Source organism: Cynoglossus semilaevis, chromosome 1 (assembly GCF_000523025.1).
Source record: "Cynoglossus semilaevis isolate Cse_v1.0 chromosome 1, Cse_v1.0, whole genome shotgun sequence".
Lineage (NCBI taxonomy): Eukaryota > Metazoa > Chordata > Actinopteri > Pleuronectiformes > Cynoglossidae > Cynoglossus > Cynoglossus semilaevis.
Genome location: NC_024307.1, coordinates 7,095,189 through 7,114,847, shown reverse-complemented (window position 1 = coordinate 7,114,847; position 19,659 = coordinate 7,095,189). Strand labels below are relative to the sequence as shown.

The 19,659-nt window shown below is 41.1% G+C and overlaps 1 protein-coding gene across 1 annotated transcript in view; it reads left to right on the top strand.

Moving 5' to 3' along the window:
- LOC103377570 (arf-GAP with SH3 domain, ANK repeat and PH domain-containing protein 2-like) overlaps positions 1 to 19,659 on the top strand; it is a 35,084-nt gene that overhangs the window by 15,168 nt on the left and 257 nt on the right. The window contains exons 3-11 of the mRNA XM_008308437.2: positions 5,768 to 5,913; positions 7,613 to 7,687; positions 13,620 to 13,669; positions 15,842 to 15,971; positions 16,882 to 16,967; positions 17,056 to 17,131; positions 17,236 to 17,322; positions 18,422 to 18,525; positions 19,208 to 19,277. Of these exons, the coding sequence (XP_008306659.2) occupies positions 5,768 to 5,913; positions 7,613 to 7,687; positions 13,620 to 13,669; positions 15,842 to 15,971; positions 16,882 to 16,967; positions 17,056 to 17,131; positions 17,236 to 17,322; positions 18,422 to 18,525; positions 19,208 to 19,277 (824 nt within the window). The remainder of the gene's footprint in view (positions 1 to 5,767; positions 5,914 to 7,612; positions 7,688 to 13,619; positions 13,670 to 15,841; positions 15,972 to 16,881; positions 16,968 to 17,055; positions 17,132 to 17,235; positions 17,323 to 18,421; positions 18,526 to 19,207; positions 19,278 to 19,659) is intronic.

The window sequence follows — 19,659 nt, the reverse complement described above, 5'->3', positions numbered from 1 at the left end:
TTTGCCTCTTTTGTGGCCATAAAATCTCAGGATGCCATCGTTTGCTGCCGTTTGTGTATCAGGTGAACCTGTTTGGTTTTCTCACAGTGTTCGGCTGCCAAATGAATGCCCCCTTTGTCACATGGCCTTCATTTAAATGTCCGCACACGGTCCTGCAGGTTACACTTGTTTGAGATAAGTCTCACACGGCTGAAAGCTGTTATTATAATCAACTGTAGTCTGGGAGGAAGTGACCTGAGCCGGTCTAAATTTCCGTTGGTGTTTACTGTATAAACAGAACCTCTTGTGGAAATAACCCTGCCAAGGTCAATAGTTACACGTGCTCTAAGATGATAGCATTAAAACTCAGGCAGATTCTTTCAGTCTTAACGCATGGGAATTTTTATTCTGTTTTCTGAACGGAACTTCTGAGTGACCTTGGACGTCTGCAGGAAGAGACAGGGACTTTATCGCACGTCAGTTATGAGTGTATTATGTTTAACATGTAGTTTAATAGGCAGTATTATAATAGACAATACATATATTTCTGTAATGTGATTGAGTTTTTTATCAGACAATACATATATAAATTTCTGTAATGTGATTGAGTTTTTTATTATTATAAAAACTCAACAGAAATTAAAAATTTCAACAGACTTTTTCCTCATTAAAGTAAATAATACATTAAATTGAAAATATCAACATAAAGCAAAATAAGAATATAGTTATACATAAAATGTAAAATCTCAAAATGAGATAAATTAACTAGACAAATTACCTTGTCTAGTACACATTAGTACAGATGCACGTTATGCTCTGGTGGGCCGCATAAATTGACGTGAGGAGTCAGATTTCGGCCCGCGGGCCTTGAGTTTGACACGTGCTCAAACCAGTAACAAAACACACAGGCTGTAGAGGTGGATTTTCTGAAACTCGTTTTGCTAAATAAAATCCTGCGTGTTGAGAAAGTGAAACCTAAAGTCAGAGGCTGTTCTTTTCCTTTTCTCTGTGGAGCAGGCAGAGTTGAAGCCTGAATAATGATGCACACAACGGGGAGCCTGGACGCTGACTGCACAGACAATGTGCTCATGGTGTCATTGGCTGTCATTCTTCAAACCCTGTGGGGATATTTTTGGATACTATAGCAGGAAATGGAGAGGAGAGGAGAGGAGAGGAGAGGAGAGTAGAAGAGAGGAGAGGAGAAGCTGCACCGGACTGTGACAGGAGTTTGTGGGTAATATTAAAGTTCTAATTACAATACTGAAAAAAAAAACTGCACCGGACTGTGACTCTGTAATAAAATCTTTTTTATTACCAGTTTGTGGTCATAATAGTGTAAAAGACAGATGATTGGAGGAGGAGAAAGAGATGGAGAGCAAGATTTACCAGTGAGCCAGAGAGTCCTGAGTGGCTGCAGACACCCGTCAGGCTGTCAGCTGCAGGGTTTTGATGAATAAACTAGTGGCAAAGTCCTGAAGGCAGAACAGAGCTGCCAAAGCTGCTGAATACAGACCTCGGAGCAGACAAGTGAACATTTTTGTATCTGCTGTTGCACCCTTCAGCCTCAGTGATTGGCTGCCACATATCCCAAAACCTTTTTATGGATAAACATCTAACAGAACAGCACTGAGGGGAGTGTGGAAAATAAACGAGTAAACACACAGAACTGGTGTCAGAGAAATTAGTCACCTTGGACCAGGGCTGTCAAACTTAATCGGATGTGAAAACAGTCCATGTTGGAAACCAAACAGAATTTTACAGTCTAGTGCAGAGAATGATTGATGATGAGAACAGAAAAATTGAATTTGAACAGACTACTTTTTTTTTTCAACACAAATGAAAAAAATTGCCACGTAGTGCACACATGCAGAATCTGACCACTGTAGTCAACCGATCCAGTAAACATCAGTATAGACTCCATACAATAGACCAGGGGTCACCAACTATATGTATTTGTTTGAGGGCCAGGATATTTCTGGACTGACCCCTAGGGGGCCGGACACTCAGAGAAACTGAAAAAAAAAATCAAATTTTTGTCTAATATTATTATTTGATGTCGATGTTGGAATCCAGTCGTGGCTGGATTGGATAGGTCGGGCGGGCAGGATTTGGCCCGTGGGCCAACAGTTGATAATCAGTGCCATAGAGTTATTATTATTTAAAACATCCACATGCATGTTTAGCTCTGCTGGGCCACATGACCTGAGATGGTGGGTCAGTCAAAGTCGGGACATCGTCAAGATTTACCAGCAGTTTCTGTTCTTTATTAAATAAAGACAATCTGTCATTTCTTCGATGTATCAGTATCTTTATTTTCTCAGAGTCGCCGTGGAGATAACAAAAGGTTAAAGGTCAGCCGGACATTATGATAGCCGGAGTCAGAGTGTCAGCAGACCAAGACTGATAGGCTCAGGCTCACATGGGCTGTGTATGTATGTGTGTGTGTGTGTGTTGGTGACTGTGGGAGAGACACTGAGAGGAAGCAGAGGTTGGTCTGCTACCTGGTGATTACAGTGTGTGTGTGTGTGTGCGTATGTGCGTGTGTGATAGAAAGGAGAATTTCCACAGTATTCCTCAGGAATGTTTGATTGGTCTCTGTGTTTGAATGTGTCAAACTCGAGGCCCGTGGGCCGAATCTGGCATTCATTTTGTGTGGCCCACCAGAGCGCCTCATGTTTAGGTCTGTGCTAATGTGTACTGGATATGTTGTACGCAAAGGTAAAATGTAATTTTACTTCTCTCACTTCAATTAAATTTATCTGTAACAATTTTCCTATTTTGCGTGATGTTAATAATTTGTATTCTATTTCAATGAGGGGAAAAATGCTCGACCTTGACTCTCTCAGAAGGTAAGAAGGTCAGAAGGATATAAAAACCACCACAAACCTCAGAGTTGTCATATAGCAGAGGAAGTGGTGTGTTAATAAAAGACATGTTTGAACAATGCCTCTCCCACGTGGCTTCACCACAGTCGTCTGAACGCCTGCTTTATCTGTTGTAAATATTTAGACAACATATGATATAAGGACAGACCACGGAGAGCAGATAAAAGGACCGGGTTTGTCCTCCAGGCTCACTTTTGGTCCCCTTGTTCCCGACGTGCCTCGCGGCACTTTTGTGGTTCAGTGCTGCAGACTGCACATGTGATGGGCTGAGGTCGTGTTACAACAAATATGCATGTAGTCTGTAAGCAGCCCGGAGGGAAGGTTGAGTCGAAGAGCGAAGAGCTCATGTGCCACTTGAAAAACAACAGAGTTTAGTTCACAGCAAGTGGAGAGAGTTTATGTGTAAACCATAGACTGTGGGTAAGGGTGGGTGGGAGTGGGGGGAGAGGAGGGGTTAGGGTCGTGAGCGAGGTGTCAGAAAATGGTCTATTATTATTTCTTTTGATTTTTATCTGAGCTCATGTTAAAATACTCAGTGACAACGGTTTTGTGTTTTTTCTTTGTTGTCCTAATCCACACATGAATTATTTATTAATGCTTAGTATAAAGTTTGGTGCCATATCTGGATCATTATGTGTGTAGTAAACATAGAGGTTAATTGAACCCTTTAAATGTTGCTCGTCTTTAACTATGAAGTTAGATCACATTTGATGTATTTATGTGTTCGTTTGAGTTAAAGTGGGTCAGTGACTTCAGCCGCTGCAGTAAAACATGAACATGTACTGTATGTGTCAGTGTTTTAATGATGTGAGGTCATTTAGTGTCAACAAAGTTCTGTTGTTGTCTTTCACTGTCCTTCAGAACAGTGTCAGCCACAGCTTTGCTGCTGCAGTAACACATCGTCCTCATGTTATTGATCTGTTTAAAAAGGTCTCGGTGCGGGGAACATCGAGAGGCAAAACACAAGGAGTGTAATTGTTTAAGAAGGTCTCGATGCGGCGAACATATTATCGAGAGGCAAAACACAAGGAGTGTAAGAAAATGTTGATACACTGAAATATCACAATATTTTCTTTCACCGTACTGTATCGATATTCTACGGCACTGGATTGATTTTTTTTTTGTTAATAGTTAACATGCAAATATTCGTGGCTTTGGTTAATCTTTGTGTTGCATTTAAACTAGTATATTAGGAAATATCCATATTCAATTAAATATATTTTGAAAAACATCACCAACATGAGGTGTGCGTGCATTTTTCCACTTTCAAAATTCATAAGTCGGGCCGGATTGCACCCCCCAGCGGGCCGGTTTTGGCCCACGAGCCGTATGTTTGACACCCCGCTCTAGTTGATTGTATAGGGACCGCTTATACAGTATTTGCAGGTAAATATTTGACTTTGAATATTTGTTCATCCAAACACATCCTGCAATGGCTTGTTTAGGGATAACAAATGTAGATCCCTCTGTTCCAGTTTTAGTAACTTGATGTTAAGCTCAACACGTCTCAGTGACTATAGCATGGCAGTGTATTGTATATCTTGTGATCTGATCTGTTTTTCAACAGTATTTAATATTTAAAATCACACGAGGACACGCATTTTAATAATGTTCTTCATCTTGTTCGTCCAGTTCTGTCAGGAAAAAAAACGCTGCTCCCTCCAGCAACATCTGCAGTCTTCCTCTCTTCGTCTCTTCTTGTCTGTCTCGTAAATGTTCAAAGAAGCCGTTTCATCAATCTTTACCATCAGTTGATATTTCTGGGCTTGAATTAGATTCGTCTGATGTGAGGGGATCTACAGGTGGTGACTCAGAGACCTGCCAGGTTCTCCTTTTAATAACAAGATGGATACCTCTGCTGCTGAGACGTCATCTTATCCAGCTTTGTGAACCCGTGAGCGCACGAGTGTCTGGAATAAAGAGCTGACTCAGGAAGTTGCAGCATGAGTCTCTGCTTCATATTTTTACCCACTCCTCTCTCTGTCTCTCCCTGTCTTTTTTTTGTCTTGCTCCGTCCCCATTACCATTTGACAAGCCCCCTCTGCTGCCGTCACATCCCAGTGAAAGTTGCCATAGCAACCGTCCCTATGCTCATCCCTACCTGCACTACTGTCCCAATGGCTTTACATGTTATCAGCCACATGCTCTGGTGTGAATTGGAATTATCTGGGGCACTATGGGTAAACTGGAGGCCCGCGGGCCACATCGGACCCGCCTTATCATTTTATGTGGCCCACCAGAAAAGTCTATAATAGAGAGTCTATACCACATTTTATTGGATGGGTGATATGCAGTAGTCTAAATCAATTTTTGAATTTACCTATTAATTCTCAAATTCCAGTTTTGCTCGATTATTTTGAGTTTTTTAAGTTCTCGTTAATTTTTTAAAAAAAAGGCATTGCACTCTGTTCAAATTCGATATTTCTGACTAGACTGTTCCATAAAATATTAATCCTGTTTGCCTCACCACTGACCCAGGGTCAGCGCCATAACAGATTAGACAGCCTTAATTAACACTTTATCAACTCTAAGTTAATCAGTGGTTTGTCCCTAATTTAGGAAAAGATTAATCCCAGATCCATTTTTATTATTTAAAAAAATAAATAAATAAAATGTAAACATGGTTGGACTTTCATTTATAGTTGCTGCTGTAAAAAAAAATCAATTTCATAATATTTAATTATGAAATAATTTAGTTATAAGGGTTATGAAAATACCTCAGCAATGAGCTTTGATTCAGGCTTCAGGATCGATCACAGATGATCAATCAGACTAAAAGGCAGAGTGTTGTTCTTTTTGAAGGTTTTCATTCATTATTAATTCACTGCTATTGATTTTTGTCTTGCAACATCCAGAGTGGTCTGACTCTTTTTTTTGGCCGACCTGTGTTTGTCTTCTCTCAGCCCACGTGGAGAACGAAGAACAGTACACTCAGGCCCTGGAGAAATTTGGAGAGAACTGTGTGTACAGAGATGATCCCGATCTGGGCTCGGCCTTCCTCAAGTTTTCTGTCTTCACCAAGGAGCTCACGGCACTTTTCAAAAACCTGGTGAGTGTGCTGCACTGGTGTATTTGTGTGTTTTCTAACCTGTGCATGAAATCCTAGGGGACAAAGAAAGATTTCCATCCTGTCTCTAATTGCCGTCCTTCCCCTGAGTCCTTGTGTGTGTGTGTGTGAGTTCTCTAACAAAGACACACGTAGCTGCCAGCCTTGGGTTTCCAGTGAAGCAGCCAGAGATCCTTCAGCAACAGATACTGTATGAGCTGGATCTCATCCAGCCTGGTCCAACCCTGCTAAGATGGGTTTGTTATCAAGACCAAAACAGGGAAAAGGAAAACATTGACAACCTAAGATCTAAGATCCTAAGATCTGTTTGATTCAGATGCTGACCTTCACATCTGTATCATCTTCACACCTTTTTTTTTTTAAATAACAGGCACCCTATTAGATGTAAGATAAAATCCTAATGTTTTTTCATTTTTTTCCTCCCAGGTTAGAACATTATTCTATTCTATTCTATTAATAGTTCTCTCTGTTTTACTATTCTTAGCTGCCATGACAGGTGTGGGCTACACTGGGATATAAATAAATTATATAATTTGGAAAAGTTTGGCGGGCTAGATTAAAAAGATGAACAGGCCGCATCTGGCCCCCGGGCCTTAGTTTGCCCATGTCTGGTCTAGCCCAGTGTTCTTCAACCTCTGGGTTGCGACCCCACATGAAGTCACCTGGAATTCAAATGGGCTTGACTGAAATGTTTAGTATTTTATACAAAAAGTACAAAAAGTACTTGTTTAATTATTTCACCCGTTCGTATAAATCGAGTTTAAATAAAATGCAGCATATAAAAAATCCCTCTGTGCACTAATCTGGCCACTCTGTATTTGTAACACAGTATAAAACTAGAAAACTGGAAACTTCTAGAAAGAAAAAATGCCTCTAGTGTCGTGAGAGATTTGTGATGTCGTTGGGAACCACCGGTGGAGCCAACCTGCTTCATTAACACTTTGACCTCAGGGTATCCTTGTACTTTTGCTTATGGAAAAAAAGGACTGCTGGAAGTTTTCTATTTTTAAGAATAATTTTCTGTTAACCCTAAATGTTTGTGTCTGTCAAACATTGATTCAGTCGATGTTTGATGTAATATCACACTGTGGTGAAAGTGGATGAGTTAAACCGCTGCACATTAACACACTGTAGTGAAAGTATCAGCCCAGTGGATGAGTTAAACCGCTGCACATTATGACATTGCAACGTTTTACCATAATGGCTGTTATGAATGTGTTGCAGTTCAGTCAACCGCACACACTGTGTTAATTCACTTGCACTAATTGCCTAATGCCAGCACTACACACAACCCACTACAGCAGCGGTGATGTCAGAATAATAAGCCAGGCGTTTGTCTGACAATGAAGTTATATCATTCATTAGACCATGTGGTCAGATGAGATAAGCTACCAGTTCAACCACAGCATCCACGTGTGGCTCTGCTGCTTAAACGGCACTTAAATCTCTGTGTGTAATCTCCACGAGCTCAGGTTGGAAATTAGCAGCTTAGCAACACAAGGGATCTGACTGTGTTATAATGGATCCACTGTATCTCTGTGCTCATCGGTCTGAACATTCTGTTTCTCAGTGGTTACGTTAAGATGCCGGTGTTACTGAGAACATGAACTGTTTGGTGCGTATTTGGAGAACCCGTCAGTGCCTCACTCTGAAAACATTGTTTCTCTTTCCTGTCCTCCAGTTCCAAAACATGAACAACATCATCACCTTTCCTCTCGACAGTCTGCTGAAAGGAGATCTGAAAGGAGTCAAGGGGGTAAGGAACAAAGTGTCCACGTTGTTGTTCTAAGTTTTAACAAAGCTTTGAAGAGTTGTGCCAAGTCATCATTGTGGGGTTTTTTTTTTTTCATTTTGGAAATGAAACCACATTCCAAAAAAAAAAAAGAGTGGACAGTATTGTGGTTAAAGGACGTGTGAATATTGTCAGTTTATAATTCACTGTCAGACTTTCTTCAGCTACCTTCTGTCCTAAGATGAAAACTAAGGAGGATTAGTGGGGTTAAATGATGAACCATTTATTGATCTGTTAGTCAATTAAACAGGAGGAACAAATGAGGGCAAAAGGTCATGTTTGTTGACTGGAAGGTGGGATTAAATCATAGCTAATGTGGTAATATGATGATAAGAGTGGTTACTCAATTTGTAAAATTAGTCTGTCCTACACAATGTGTCTGGTAATATAATGAGTAGAAGATTGGAGTGGTTACTCTGGTCAATTTGTAAAATTAGTCTGTCCTACAGGACATATACTGTATAAATGAAAGTTTTACTTTTTACGCATATAGCGCTGTGTGACAACGTATTCGTCCACTCACCTCACAACTTAGTTCCTGTGTTGTTTTAACACCGTATGTCGGAATGACGGAACAAGACGATCTTGATAAGTTTAATGGGAGATGGTGACATAACCATGAAACGCTGGATTCCAAGGATGTGGTGAACTGATCACCCCCTGAATATGTTAAACAAATACAAATTAAGTCATAGAAAATAATAATCTTAATCAAACATATTTTCCCATCAGAATGGCATCAAAGCCCGAATGACATTTTAGTCAACAAAATTAATTTTGATATTCTGTTGACCAAAACTTTAACTGTTCCACTGACTGTTAGAATTGATTAAAAAGACTACGACTAAATCATGTGTCAAGATGAACCCCTTGTTAAAGACGCTGCCCTGGGATAAACTCCTACAACACAAACTAATGCATCGCCTCAGCTGGTCAGACAGACGACGGCGTATCGACTGGACTGGACTGGACCCAGACAGAGACTCATCAAGTGTCTGTGCTGCTCTCTAATGCAATCAGGACTCATTACCGTCTGTGAGCGTTCAGTCTGTGGCTGGGGTATGATGGGATTAGCCCGCTCCTCTAATGGGGCTGGGCGCTGTAGACAGGCAACTTGTCCCCATGACCTTTGGCCACTTGACTGTGTCTTGACCTCTGAACTGCTGAGCTGCTCTTTTGTCCTTTGCCCTCTCTGTTTCTCACTGGACTGCAGTGTGTTCTTTCCAGCTAGTGTTGGTTTTTCTCCTCCATGGTTTCCTGCCTTTGTCTCCTCGTCTCCCTCTTCACTTCATGACATTTTCCTTTCCTTTCTCTCTCTCTCTCTCTCTCTCTCTCTCTCTCTCTCTCTCTCTCTCTCTCCCTCTCGACTCGTCGCCCACCCTCTCACTTTTCAGCCCCGCTTTGGCAGCCTGTCATGTCTGTAATGGCTAACTCCCCTTTATTGTTCATTAGCTTTGGGATGATTCTCATTACCGCGCTGACACGGGGCTAACGAGCTGCAGAGTATTTCCAACCTTTCCTACTGAAGTCAAAGGAAATCACGTCGTGGATGGATTTTTTTATGTTTTTTTTTTTTTCACTCGTCCATTTCTGCAGAACTAGTCTCTGCTCCTCTCCCTCCTTATCTTGCCCGTCCGTTATTTTCTTCCTCCTCTGTCATTATCTTGCTCATTCTCCAAGGAGAAGTACCTGTTAGGAGCGGTGGAAGGAGGAAGAAACCCAGACAGTGCATGACAGGAGTGTTTAGACTGCAGGGAGAGGAGGAAGGAGACTGTTATGAAGTCAGAGTTTGACATGAATGTCACAAAGAGAGAAACTACTCCCAGCACTGGTGACATGTGCTCGAGGGCGGTGAATAAAAGAACTCACTCCGACACATATGGTTCATGGTTTGTGTGTAATTGATGGTGTTAATTCATTATTTTTAGCATTGAGTGAACCAACCCCTGGGGTGGCAGCTGCTAATGGCTCTGTGATTAGAGGGCTTCTACTGAGCCGTGTCTCATCACTGTTACTCAACAGAAAACAAAAAAACAACCCAACCCTCATCTACTGTACCTCGATGTCCTTCTCACCGTGCAACACAATCGGGAATTCACGTGTAAAAACCCAGCAGTGGTGTTTTGTCAAGTTGCCCTTCATTTCTGGCTTTTTAATATTCATTCCAAGTGTGTGGTGTTGATAAAGTGAATTATATTTAATGGGAGGATAAAGTTATAAAAAGAGAAAAGGACATTTTCTATTTCTTTTTCACTACGTGTTATTTAGTAATACCAGTTTCCAAACGGCTGAAAGGTTAATTGTTACAAAGTCGACTGTGGTGGAAAAACTGGGTTCAGTTTCCCTCAGACCTCAGCAGCTGGTCAAAGAACACGACGTGACCTCCACTGAGAGTCAACATCATTGCAACCAGTTGTGAGAGATAATTACGTCCATGAGAGCTGATTTTGCCGTCGCTTTCTTTAAATCAGGGGTGTCAAACATGCAGCCCGTGGGCCAAAAACCAGCCCAATTGGCTGATTCAATCCGGCCCGCTTGATGAATTTTGAAAGTGAAATAAATGCACAAACTCTTATTTTTATATTTTCATTAAATATGAATATTTTATTTTGATATTTTCATTAAATATGAATATTTTCTAATTTTCTTGTACTTATTTGCAGGAAAAGAAATTTCAAGTAATGTTATTGTTAGGTAATTATGTTATGATTGTAACAAACCTACTTGTACTTGACATCTACTCAGGCTGTATACGACCTCTGAACCAAAATGGGTTTGACACCAAGCATGACCCACAATTCACTTGACTTTAAGACATTTTTTACATTGTTTTATCTTCACTCTAAACAGAAACCTTAAAAAATAGATTAAATAAATTTTTTTTTTTAGCCCAATGAACGTAAACTAATGTCTCATGATCTGATCCTTCCCAAATTATAAAACTCCAGCAGGAACTCTTTAATGTTCAAAAGTGACTGAATTGAAAATCTAAATACCTCGTTCCCACCACTGCTCATAGTACTGTGTTCTTTGTACTACAGTAGTATCTGTAGTGGAAATGTTGCCTTCAGCCCCTCCACTCCCATGTGATGTGGGCTCCCTGGAAGACCCCGGACTATTATTGTTGAAGATAAACACTCACTGTCGGGGGGGAAATGGAAAGTGCTGATTCCACGACATGCACTGCTAACAGTGGATTTACACAGTGGAGGCTGGAATGATGTCACCGCGCCTGCAGCGGATTTACTCATCCGCTGCTCATTGACTGGTCTGTGTCCCTAAACCTGCACGAGTCACGTTGGCTTAACGCTGCTCAGTCAGTGCGTGGACAGTTGTTGTAGAGTGGACATTGTTGGTGGAGACGAGCTGTGTCCTGGCCTGTCCTGGAGACCCTGGAATCTACTCACGTGTGCTTGACTTGTTCCACAGTTGAATAAGAGCTGAACAGTCAGCGTGTTCATCCTGTGCATCAGCGGAATCTGCGCCGATGAATGTAGATCTAAAAATGTATGTGTTGAAAGTTGTAGTTCAGTTCACTTAGCCTCAGAGCCACAGCTCTGTGGGTTAATGTAGTGATTATCAACCGGCGGTCTGTGGGCCAAATCAGGCCCACCAAACTGTCCAATCTGGGCCTGCGACTGGATTCTAAAATTGTGAGGATCAAGGAGAAAATATTGTGTGGTCACCACTAACGGGCTGCGTTGCAGTTGGGTCCCGTGGGTGTCCCGTGGGACCCAACCTAGATCTCACAGGAGTGGGCAGTTGGAAATGCGGCTACTGCAGGACTGGGATGTAGCTTAGCCGAAATGAAAACAACAAAATAAGAACATTATTCCTGACTGGTGCACGGAGGCCAAAACAAACAAAAGACATCTTTAAGATTTATCTTTAAAGATAAAGACACCAATTCAGGTTTTGCGGGAGGAGGCGAGAGTGGACATACACCTTGTGGCAGTGGATGGGAGTGTAGACATGAAGACATGTTGCAGTTGCTGACTGGTAATGGTCATACAGTGAATTCAGCAGAAAATAGTCCCACGCAGGGCTCTAGTCCCCACCATTAAAGCATCTAAAAACAACAACAAGTGAGACTCAATAACCATCAGTACATTTACATTTTTACAAAGGAAAATGTTGCTGATCACCTTAGAGGGCGATAAGTTACCGAATGGAAACCACTGTTTAAGGGTACAACGTTCAGCTCCGTCCTGTAGGTTTGGTCAGACAAAGCGCTGAGAATCGTCTCTCCCTGGAGAATTTCTCTCTGGGTTTTGGCCCTCACTGCTCTGTTCGTCTTTCTACACCAAGCCCAGTGTCATGTATTTTTAGCCATTGTTGCCATTTTTCTCCTCTCTGCCCTGACATTTCCTTCCTCTCACCCTCTCTTTTCCTCTCTGTTGACCAGCAGCTTGTTCTTTTCGCCAATATTTTCAAATCCTTTTTTTTTTACTCCTCTTGGTTGAGTGAGTGTCTGACAGCCTTTTCTGTGGACCAGCCGCCCCGTGATGCTGTGGTCTGGCAGGTTGAATATGCTGCACCGATGATCTTGAATAGAAGATCAGTCTTGGGAACACAGTTCTGTTGAACTGCGGGATAGAAAATGTGATTTCTTGTTCTGCGAACTGTGGGATAGAAAATGTGATTTCTTGTTCTGTACGAGCAGGGACTTTTAGCTTCAAGTTCATTTCCCTGATTTCAGATCTCTGTTAGCAGGCAGCTAATACTGTCACTGTATCATCATAAGGACGGAGAGACGGAGTCAGTTACACTCAGTACTGTGTGTCTTTGTTTGTCTTGATCACTGTTTAATCAGCAGCACAAGAGGGGAAATTGTTAATCAAACTCTTTACTGCAGCAACTACTAAAATGCATGTGGCTACTAGTGGTACTGCAACTGGAACTGTATTTCAAGGTGACTTAAAAAATAGGATTTAATGAATTTTTAAAAACATATTGCAGGCACAATAACAGCAATAATCCTGCTTATTTATATACAAATTGAAATTATTTAAAAACACAACTCGTGTGCTGTAAAGAAGGACAGAAAAAAAAAGTTGTCTTAAGACGTCGTCAGTAATCAGCCTGCACCAAACGTTAGCATCTTATTTTGCGTCTTGGATGAAGAGAGCGGAAGTCCAATTCTGTCGTCCACAGAGAATTAGTCTGAGTCTGAGTCAATCTGAAGCCACTCAGATCTCAGAGCCAGTCAAATGTATCCGACCGAAGAGAGCGGAAGTCCAATTCTGTCTTCCACAGAGAATTAGTCCGAGTCTGAGTCAATCTGAAACCACTCACATCTCAGAGCCAGTCAAATGTATCCGACACGAGCCAATGTTCTCGTAACACAGTGGTTCCCAAAGTGGGGGTTGGGCCCTCCCAGGAGGCGAGGCAAGGGACTTTTGAGATCCTCAACAGGACAGTTTCAATATTATTTTTAAATTTGTGTCACAGGGAGGAAACTGCACTGAGTTTTATTTTTTTCTTTTATTCAATATGATGGGACAGACATTAGTTATTAAATAAAGTGTTTACAATAAAAATCAGTGAAGTTAGAGTTTGGGAATTTACAACGTGGAGATGTGGGGGGCTCAACCCTGTAGAAAAGGTTTGGGAACAACTCTGTTTATATGTCAGTGTTTATATGATCTTTGACCAACTGCCACGTTTATCATTGGCTAATATCATGGTAATGAAACGGACCATATAGGTGGAAAATGTTTTTTTTTTAAAAAAGTTAAATTTGGCACAGTTTTCGTCCAGATGTTCCAGATAGTTTGAAATTGAACTTAACTTCTTTGCTCTCACTCTCTGCCAGTCTGTGAACTGTTCAGTTCCATGATTTCAGATCTATAACTGTCAATTCTTTTCCTATTCTTGTGTGTTTTTTTCCCCGCAGGATCTGAAGAAGCCTTTCGACAAAGCCTGGAAAGACTATGAGACAAAAGTGTAAGAAAGCGCCCTTTATCTACTTGATTTAACAGCTCCATGGTTGAACACAGTGACTGAATATGACTCTATGAAATGAACCATGTTGAAATAGAAATGTGTGTTTGATGTCATGTCTCTGCGTCTCTCCCGTGTCCTGACTAACTCCTCCTCTAACCCTCTACCTGTGATATTCTGCTAACGTGAATAACCAGCCCACACTGTCACCTCCACACCCACTCCTCCATGGTTACTGTGCATGCTGGGAACACATGGCCCTGTTTTATAGCACTTTCATGTATCTTACAAGCTGCAAAGGACATTCTTTACTGAAAGGGTAATTCATCGTCTCTCCAGACTGTTCTGATTGGACGGTACAGACTTTGTACTGACGTCCAGAAATCCAGCCATGACTGTTCTTCTCTGGCCTGAATTATTCTTTTAATTTCACTCCATTGATGCCAAAGTCAAGCCATCAATAGAGTCACTTGTCTGCTATTATTGAAAAAAAAAAAAAAACCTTCTGAAACTGCTTGGTTTGATCAGTAATCCTCTGGTTGTTACTGATCGTTCTGCTGCCTGCAGTGTGAAAAGAGACTGAAAGATAAAATCATTTGGTTTAAAAATATCTTAATTTTTTTTTTTTTTTTTGCATCCAAAACACAAGTTTGACATCTGGTTTTTAACCCTTTTAATGGAGGTCATCTCACTTTAAGTGCTGTGAATTCAAACAAGGTGGAGTTATTTTTTAATTATACGTCATAAACTATAGACTCTCTGTCGTTAATAAAGACTATTTTACGCTGATTTACCTTTGATTCATCACTTCTGAAAGTGACAGGACTGAAAGTGAGTGGATCCAGAGCCTCCTCCTCTTCATTAGTCGGTCGAGCAGCTGTGAGTGGGCAGGGCAGCCCATCAGCCTGGTTTCACATGTGTCTCTCTGTCAGCTGCTGCTGCCCTGACAAAGCTGTAATACCGTCAATGCTGACGATTTATGCACCGACACAGGTCGTCAGTGTGAAATTCATCACTCAGTCATGGCCTCAAATTTTATGACCAAAGTTGACGATATCGAATTAATCTTGCTGTTGATTAGAGGTGATTTTTTTTCTTGGTTAAAAATGTGTGGCTCGTTTCGTTAAACGTTAATTATCAAAGGAAAAACAAAATTCAAAGTTTTAACCTACAGGTTATGATCAATAAAACACAACAGCATTTACTACATTTTTAGTATTTAGTACGCTCTTTAAGCGACTCGATATTAGTGTATTATGTTATATCCGTAGAAATTGTTATCGTTTTTTTCCTCCAATAATGAAAACCCGATAACGCAATGCCTGGGTTACGCTAAATGACCTGGGCCCTAAAAATAGTTTTGGGGATAAACAGCTGTATATTAAAGTGAAAGTCACTAGATGGCAGCATTGCAGCTAATTTATTTAATGTCATACTCATACAGTGGTTTGAACAGATAAATAAATACATATTACCAGGCCAATATATATCGGTATCGGAAATTTGGACAATAACGGATATCGACAAAAAGTTAATATTGGACTTCCCCAATTAGAAGGCATAGTGACAATATCTTGATTTGCTGTTAGCAAGCTGAACGTCTAGTGTCATGTGTGAAACGAGTTCCACCTTAAACCTGTCCTACAGTTTTACTCCAGAATCTCTAAGCTCTGACTCAGTGGTAGTAAAACCTCCGAGACTGAGTCAGTTCAGACCTGAACCAGGCTGAAGGGCTCATGAAACATATTCTCATCACTGTGTTCTGTCTTTCTGGGGGAGAACAGAACCGTTTCATGGTTTTGCAGGTGATATGCTGTCAGACAGCGTAGGCAGCATATAAAACATGGATTGCCCTTCTGCATGGACTGTAGCTCCTCTCCTCTGTGTGTTTTTTCTGTTTGTCTGTGTGAGATGTTTTATATTCAGTGAATGGTCTTTGTGTACAGTCGGCCCTGAGGAATAACTGTCAGCACACACATAATATAAACAGTCTAAAACAGAGGCGTCACTCTTTCAGCCTTTCATGATCAGCTGATCTACAGCTCCACTTCCTGACCTGGTGGTGAACAAACAGGGCTGATTTGACACAAATCCCACGTGTTGTGTTAATGGAAGTCTCACGGGTGGATGCTTGTTTTTCGGGTTTATAACCACCATGATGTCGTTTCCTTGCAGCACCAAAATAGAGAAGGAGAAGAAGGAGCACGCGAGGCAGCACGGGATGATCAGGACGGAAATTAGTGGAGCGGAAATTGCAGAAGAGATGGAGAAGGAGAGGAGATTCTTTCAGCTGCAAATGTGTGAGGTCAGTGAGGCTGGAAACGTGTTTCTATTAAGCCAGTACTTCTCAAACAGTGGGGCGGGTCCCCCTGAGGGGGCATGGTGAGGTGCCAGAGGGGGGCGTGAGTGTACCACTGCTGTGATGCTTGAATGATAACAAGCCTCCAGTCACTAGGTGGCAGCAAATCATACAGTGGTTTGTACAGGTAAAAATATACATGTTATCAGGTTCTCAATAGTATTTCAATTCGCCAAGAGAGGGGGGCGGGGTGTGGGGGGGGTTGGGAGTTCGGGGGGGTGTGAAAATATTTCTGTACCCATGCGGGGCCATGACAGGAAATAATTGAGAACCACTGTCTTAAGCAAACTAGTCATGAAAAATAAACGAAATTGGTGAGTTAAACACTTTAATTTGATGCTATCCTAAGAAATAAAAAGTGATTGCTGTTAACGCAACAGACAAGAAAAATAAATGAATACATAAAATACACGGGGTCCTACAATTACATATCGCAAAATCAGGCTTTCATTTGAGCTCCAACAAAAAAAAATATAACAGTCGCCAGAACCTCCCGTTCTCAGCCTTCCGGAACCTCCCACGATACAAATTAAGCACTGTTCAGAATATGAAGGAAAATGTAAGCTGTGCGGCGAACAGCAGTGAAGACCACACAGAAAGTGTTCTGTTGAATTCTTTCTTGATCTGGTCTGATGAGCACCACCGGTGGACGTGAACTGAACTGAACTGAACTGTCTTCCTCGATGTGTCAAAGAGTTTCTTGATAAATTACATAGGGATACGACAACCTAATGTCATCGGTCGAGAACGTTGTGGACCGAGAACACAAATATAGTGTGTATTTTGTTAGTGAGCCCGAACTCTGAAAAGATAACCTGACTGGTCTGGGTTTTTTTTTGTTTTTAAATTTTCACAGTATCTCCTCAAAGTGAACGAGATCAAAATCAAGAAGGGCGTGGACCTGCTGCAGAACCTCATCAAGTACTTCCACGCTCAGTGCAAGTAAGACCTACGTTTTCCAACTCCTAAATCTGAAATAAAAAAATATTTTAAATCAGGACGATTCATTTAAATATCGCTGCTCTGTCAGTTTCTTCCAGGACGGCCTGAAGGCTGTGGACAACCTGAAGCCTTCCATTGAGAAACTGGCCACAGATCTGCACACGGTGAGAACATCAGCAGCTCTCACTTGTTTCTTCCCATGTGTTCCTTTTTGACTTTATTCAAATGTTTTTTCGATGTGTTTTACTGTTTTTGCCTGTTGCGTCAGATAAAGCAGGTGCAGGACGAGGAGAGGAAGCAGCTGACGCAGTTACGGGACGTCCTCAAGTCTTCGCTACAGGTGGAGCAGAAGGAGGTAACACACTCCCGCCGTTAATATCTGCTGGAAAGAGCCATTAAAAATAACACTTGTGGAACTGGTTGTTAGTCGACACTTTTAGTGGAATCGTCAGAATTTTTTTTTCATGTTACTAGTAAGGAGTTATCTTCGTGAAAGCAGGGTGAACTAAATCCTCCTGTAAAAATATATCTTCGTGAAAGCAGGCTGAACTAAATCCTCCTGTAAAAATATATTCAACCTGTCATCGGGCCTTTTCTCTTTCAAATGCGTCGCTGTCAGTATTTCTCACGATGACTTGAAGAGATCTGTACTTTTGCCCGTGGACCTGTTTGTTGCGCTGTTTTATCCATCTGTTTCTTCTCTCTCCTGCTGCCTCCGTCTTTTGTGAAACAAGGCTAGGAGAGTAAGTGATTTCCACAGCTGTTTACGTCCTGTGTTTACGTCAGTTGTGGTGCTGCCTCTGTTCCATTCATCTACAGCATTATGCTATGATCACGGCCATCAAAGTGTACGTTTAAACCTGACCCATCACAAGCTTAGAGAATCATTGCATTAATCGTGTTTAATCGTGATTAATTGATCTAACTCCTAATTATGAGATTGAAAAGTATAAGCCAAATTTTTAGCGTCATTTCAAAACATACTATAAATTGATAAATTTTCTAATGAATCGATTAATTACAAAATGATCGATTAATTACTTAATAAATCATTTTACATTCTCTAACCAACCATTAGGCATTTTTGTAGGTCAAACCGGCTGCTGTAGTTGTACTTAATGCCATGCGTGGCGGCCCGCGGGCCAAATCCTGCCCACTATATCATCCAGTCCAGCCCACGACTGGATTCCAAATGTTAGATAAATTTTTTTTTTTAATTATTATTTTTTTAAATTTCATTTTATTTGATTGTCCGGCCCCCAAGGTGTCTTGTCCAGGAAGATTCTGTCCCTCTGACAAATATAGTCATTTGACTCAGGAGAAGCCGATCAGAAACCATCCATTTGACACTCTGCTGCCTCCCATCTGTGAAGTCAAGTGTATTATTTATATTATTTAACAGTTTAATCACAATAAAACGTGTTGGCTCTCCGTTCGTCTGTCTTTCCCCCCAGGAATCACAGGTGCGGCAGAGCACCACCTACAGTCTGCACCAGCCACAGGGCAACAAGGAGCACGGCACAGAGCGCAGTGGGTATCTGTACAAGAAGAGCGACGGGTGAGTTATCTGCACTGACACTGACATGAAGGTCTTTGAAAGGAAACACATAATGTGAAAGAAAATTAAAATTAAAAGATTTGTGTTTGACTAAAAACATTTTTTGAATCATTTGATTATTATATATGTAAGGAAGCAATTATATTTATATTGATATTGATTTGTTCTCACTACGACTACTGCTAGTGTAGTAGTACTACGGTAAATACGGTAAATTGTAGTACTACTAGGTAGTAAAACATTTATATTTGTATTAAACTGGCTATGAAACTTTTCTACATTTTTAATGTTTAATAATTTTGTGTGAACCTCAAGGCAATTGCTGTGACCAAACAAGTACAGGAAAATATACCGTATGTTAAAATGTATTATTACTTTATAATATAAGACATTTGTTAGCTTTCATCTACTCAATGCATTTGTTCTAGGAGACGAGAATTGAACTTTTAAAAACTCAAGCCTCTTTTAAGAGTAAAACGTGTGGCAGCTAACAGACTTTTGCTAACTACTGTAGCGTTAGCGCTTCATTATTTGTATTATACAATGAAAATAAAATCCATGTTTTATCAGTAAAAACCAAACATTCAATAACATGATTTTTTTTTTTGAATATATTATCAAGTCTTAGTCGCTGTGGAGCCGCTGTGAACGTGATCAGCTGATTCTGCTGCTGTGTTTTCAGGTTGAGGAAAGTCTGGCAGAAGAGAAAGTGCACGGCGAAGAACGGATACCTGACCATCTCACACGGCACCGTGAGTCAACAGTTTCCTCTACTGTCTGTAAAAACACAGAAGTGATCACTGATCGAGACTGTCCTGACTTAACACACACACACACACACACACTGAGACACACAGACACAGATATGTTTCTCTTTCACTGAGTGCCACCTCAGCGTGCTGGCTACAGATAAACAGCTCACAGTTGAGATCACAGCAGTCGACAAGTTAACATTCTTCTCACGCGGCTTCATCTCACTTAACTCCGTTGCCATATAAAGATTTGACTGCGGTCCACTCCGCTCCTGCGGTCCAGCACCGTTTGTCTCACACAGTGGAGCTTATCAGATGTTTCGTTTGACACCAACTTCTCACAGATACAGTGAAGAACAACACACACTCACACACACTCTTT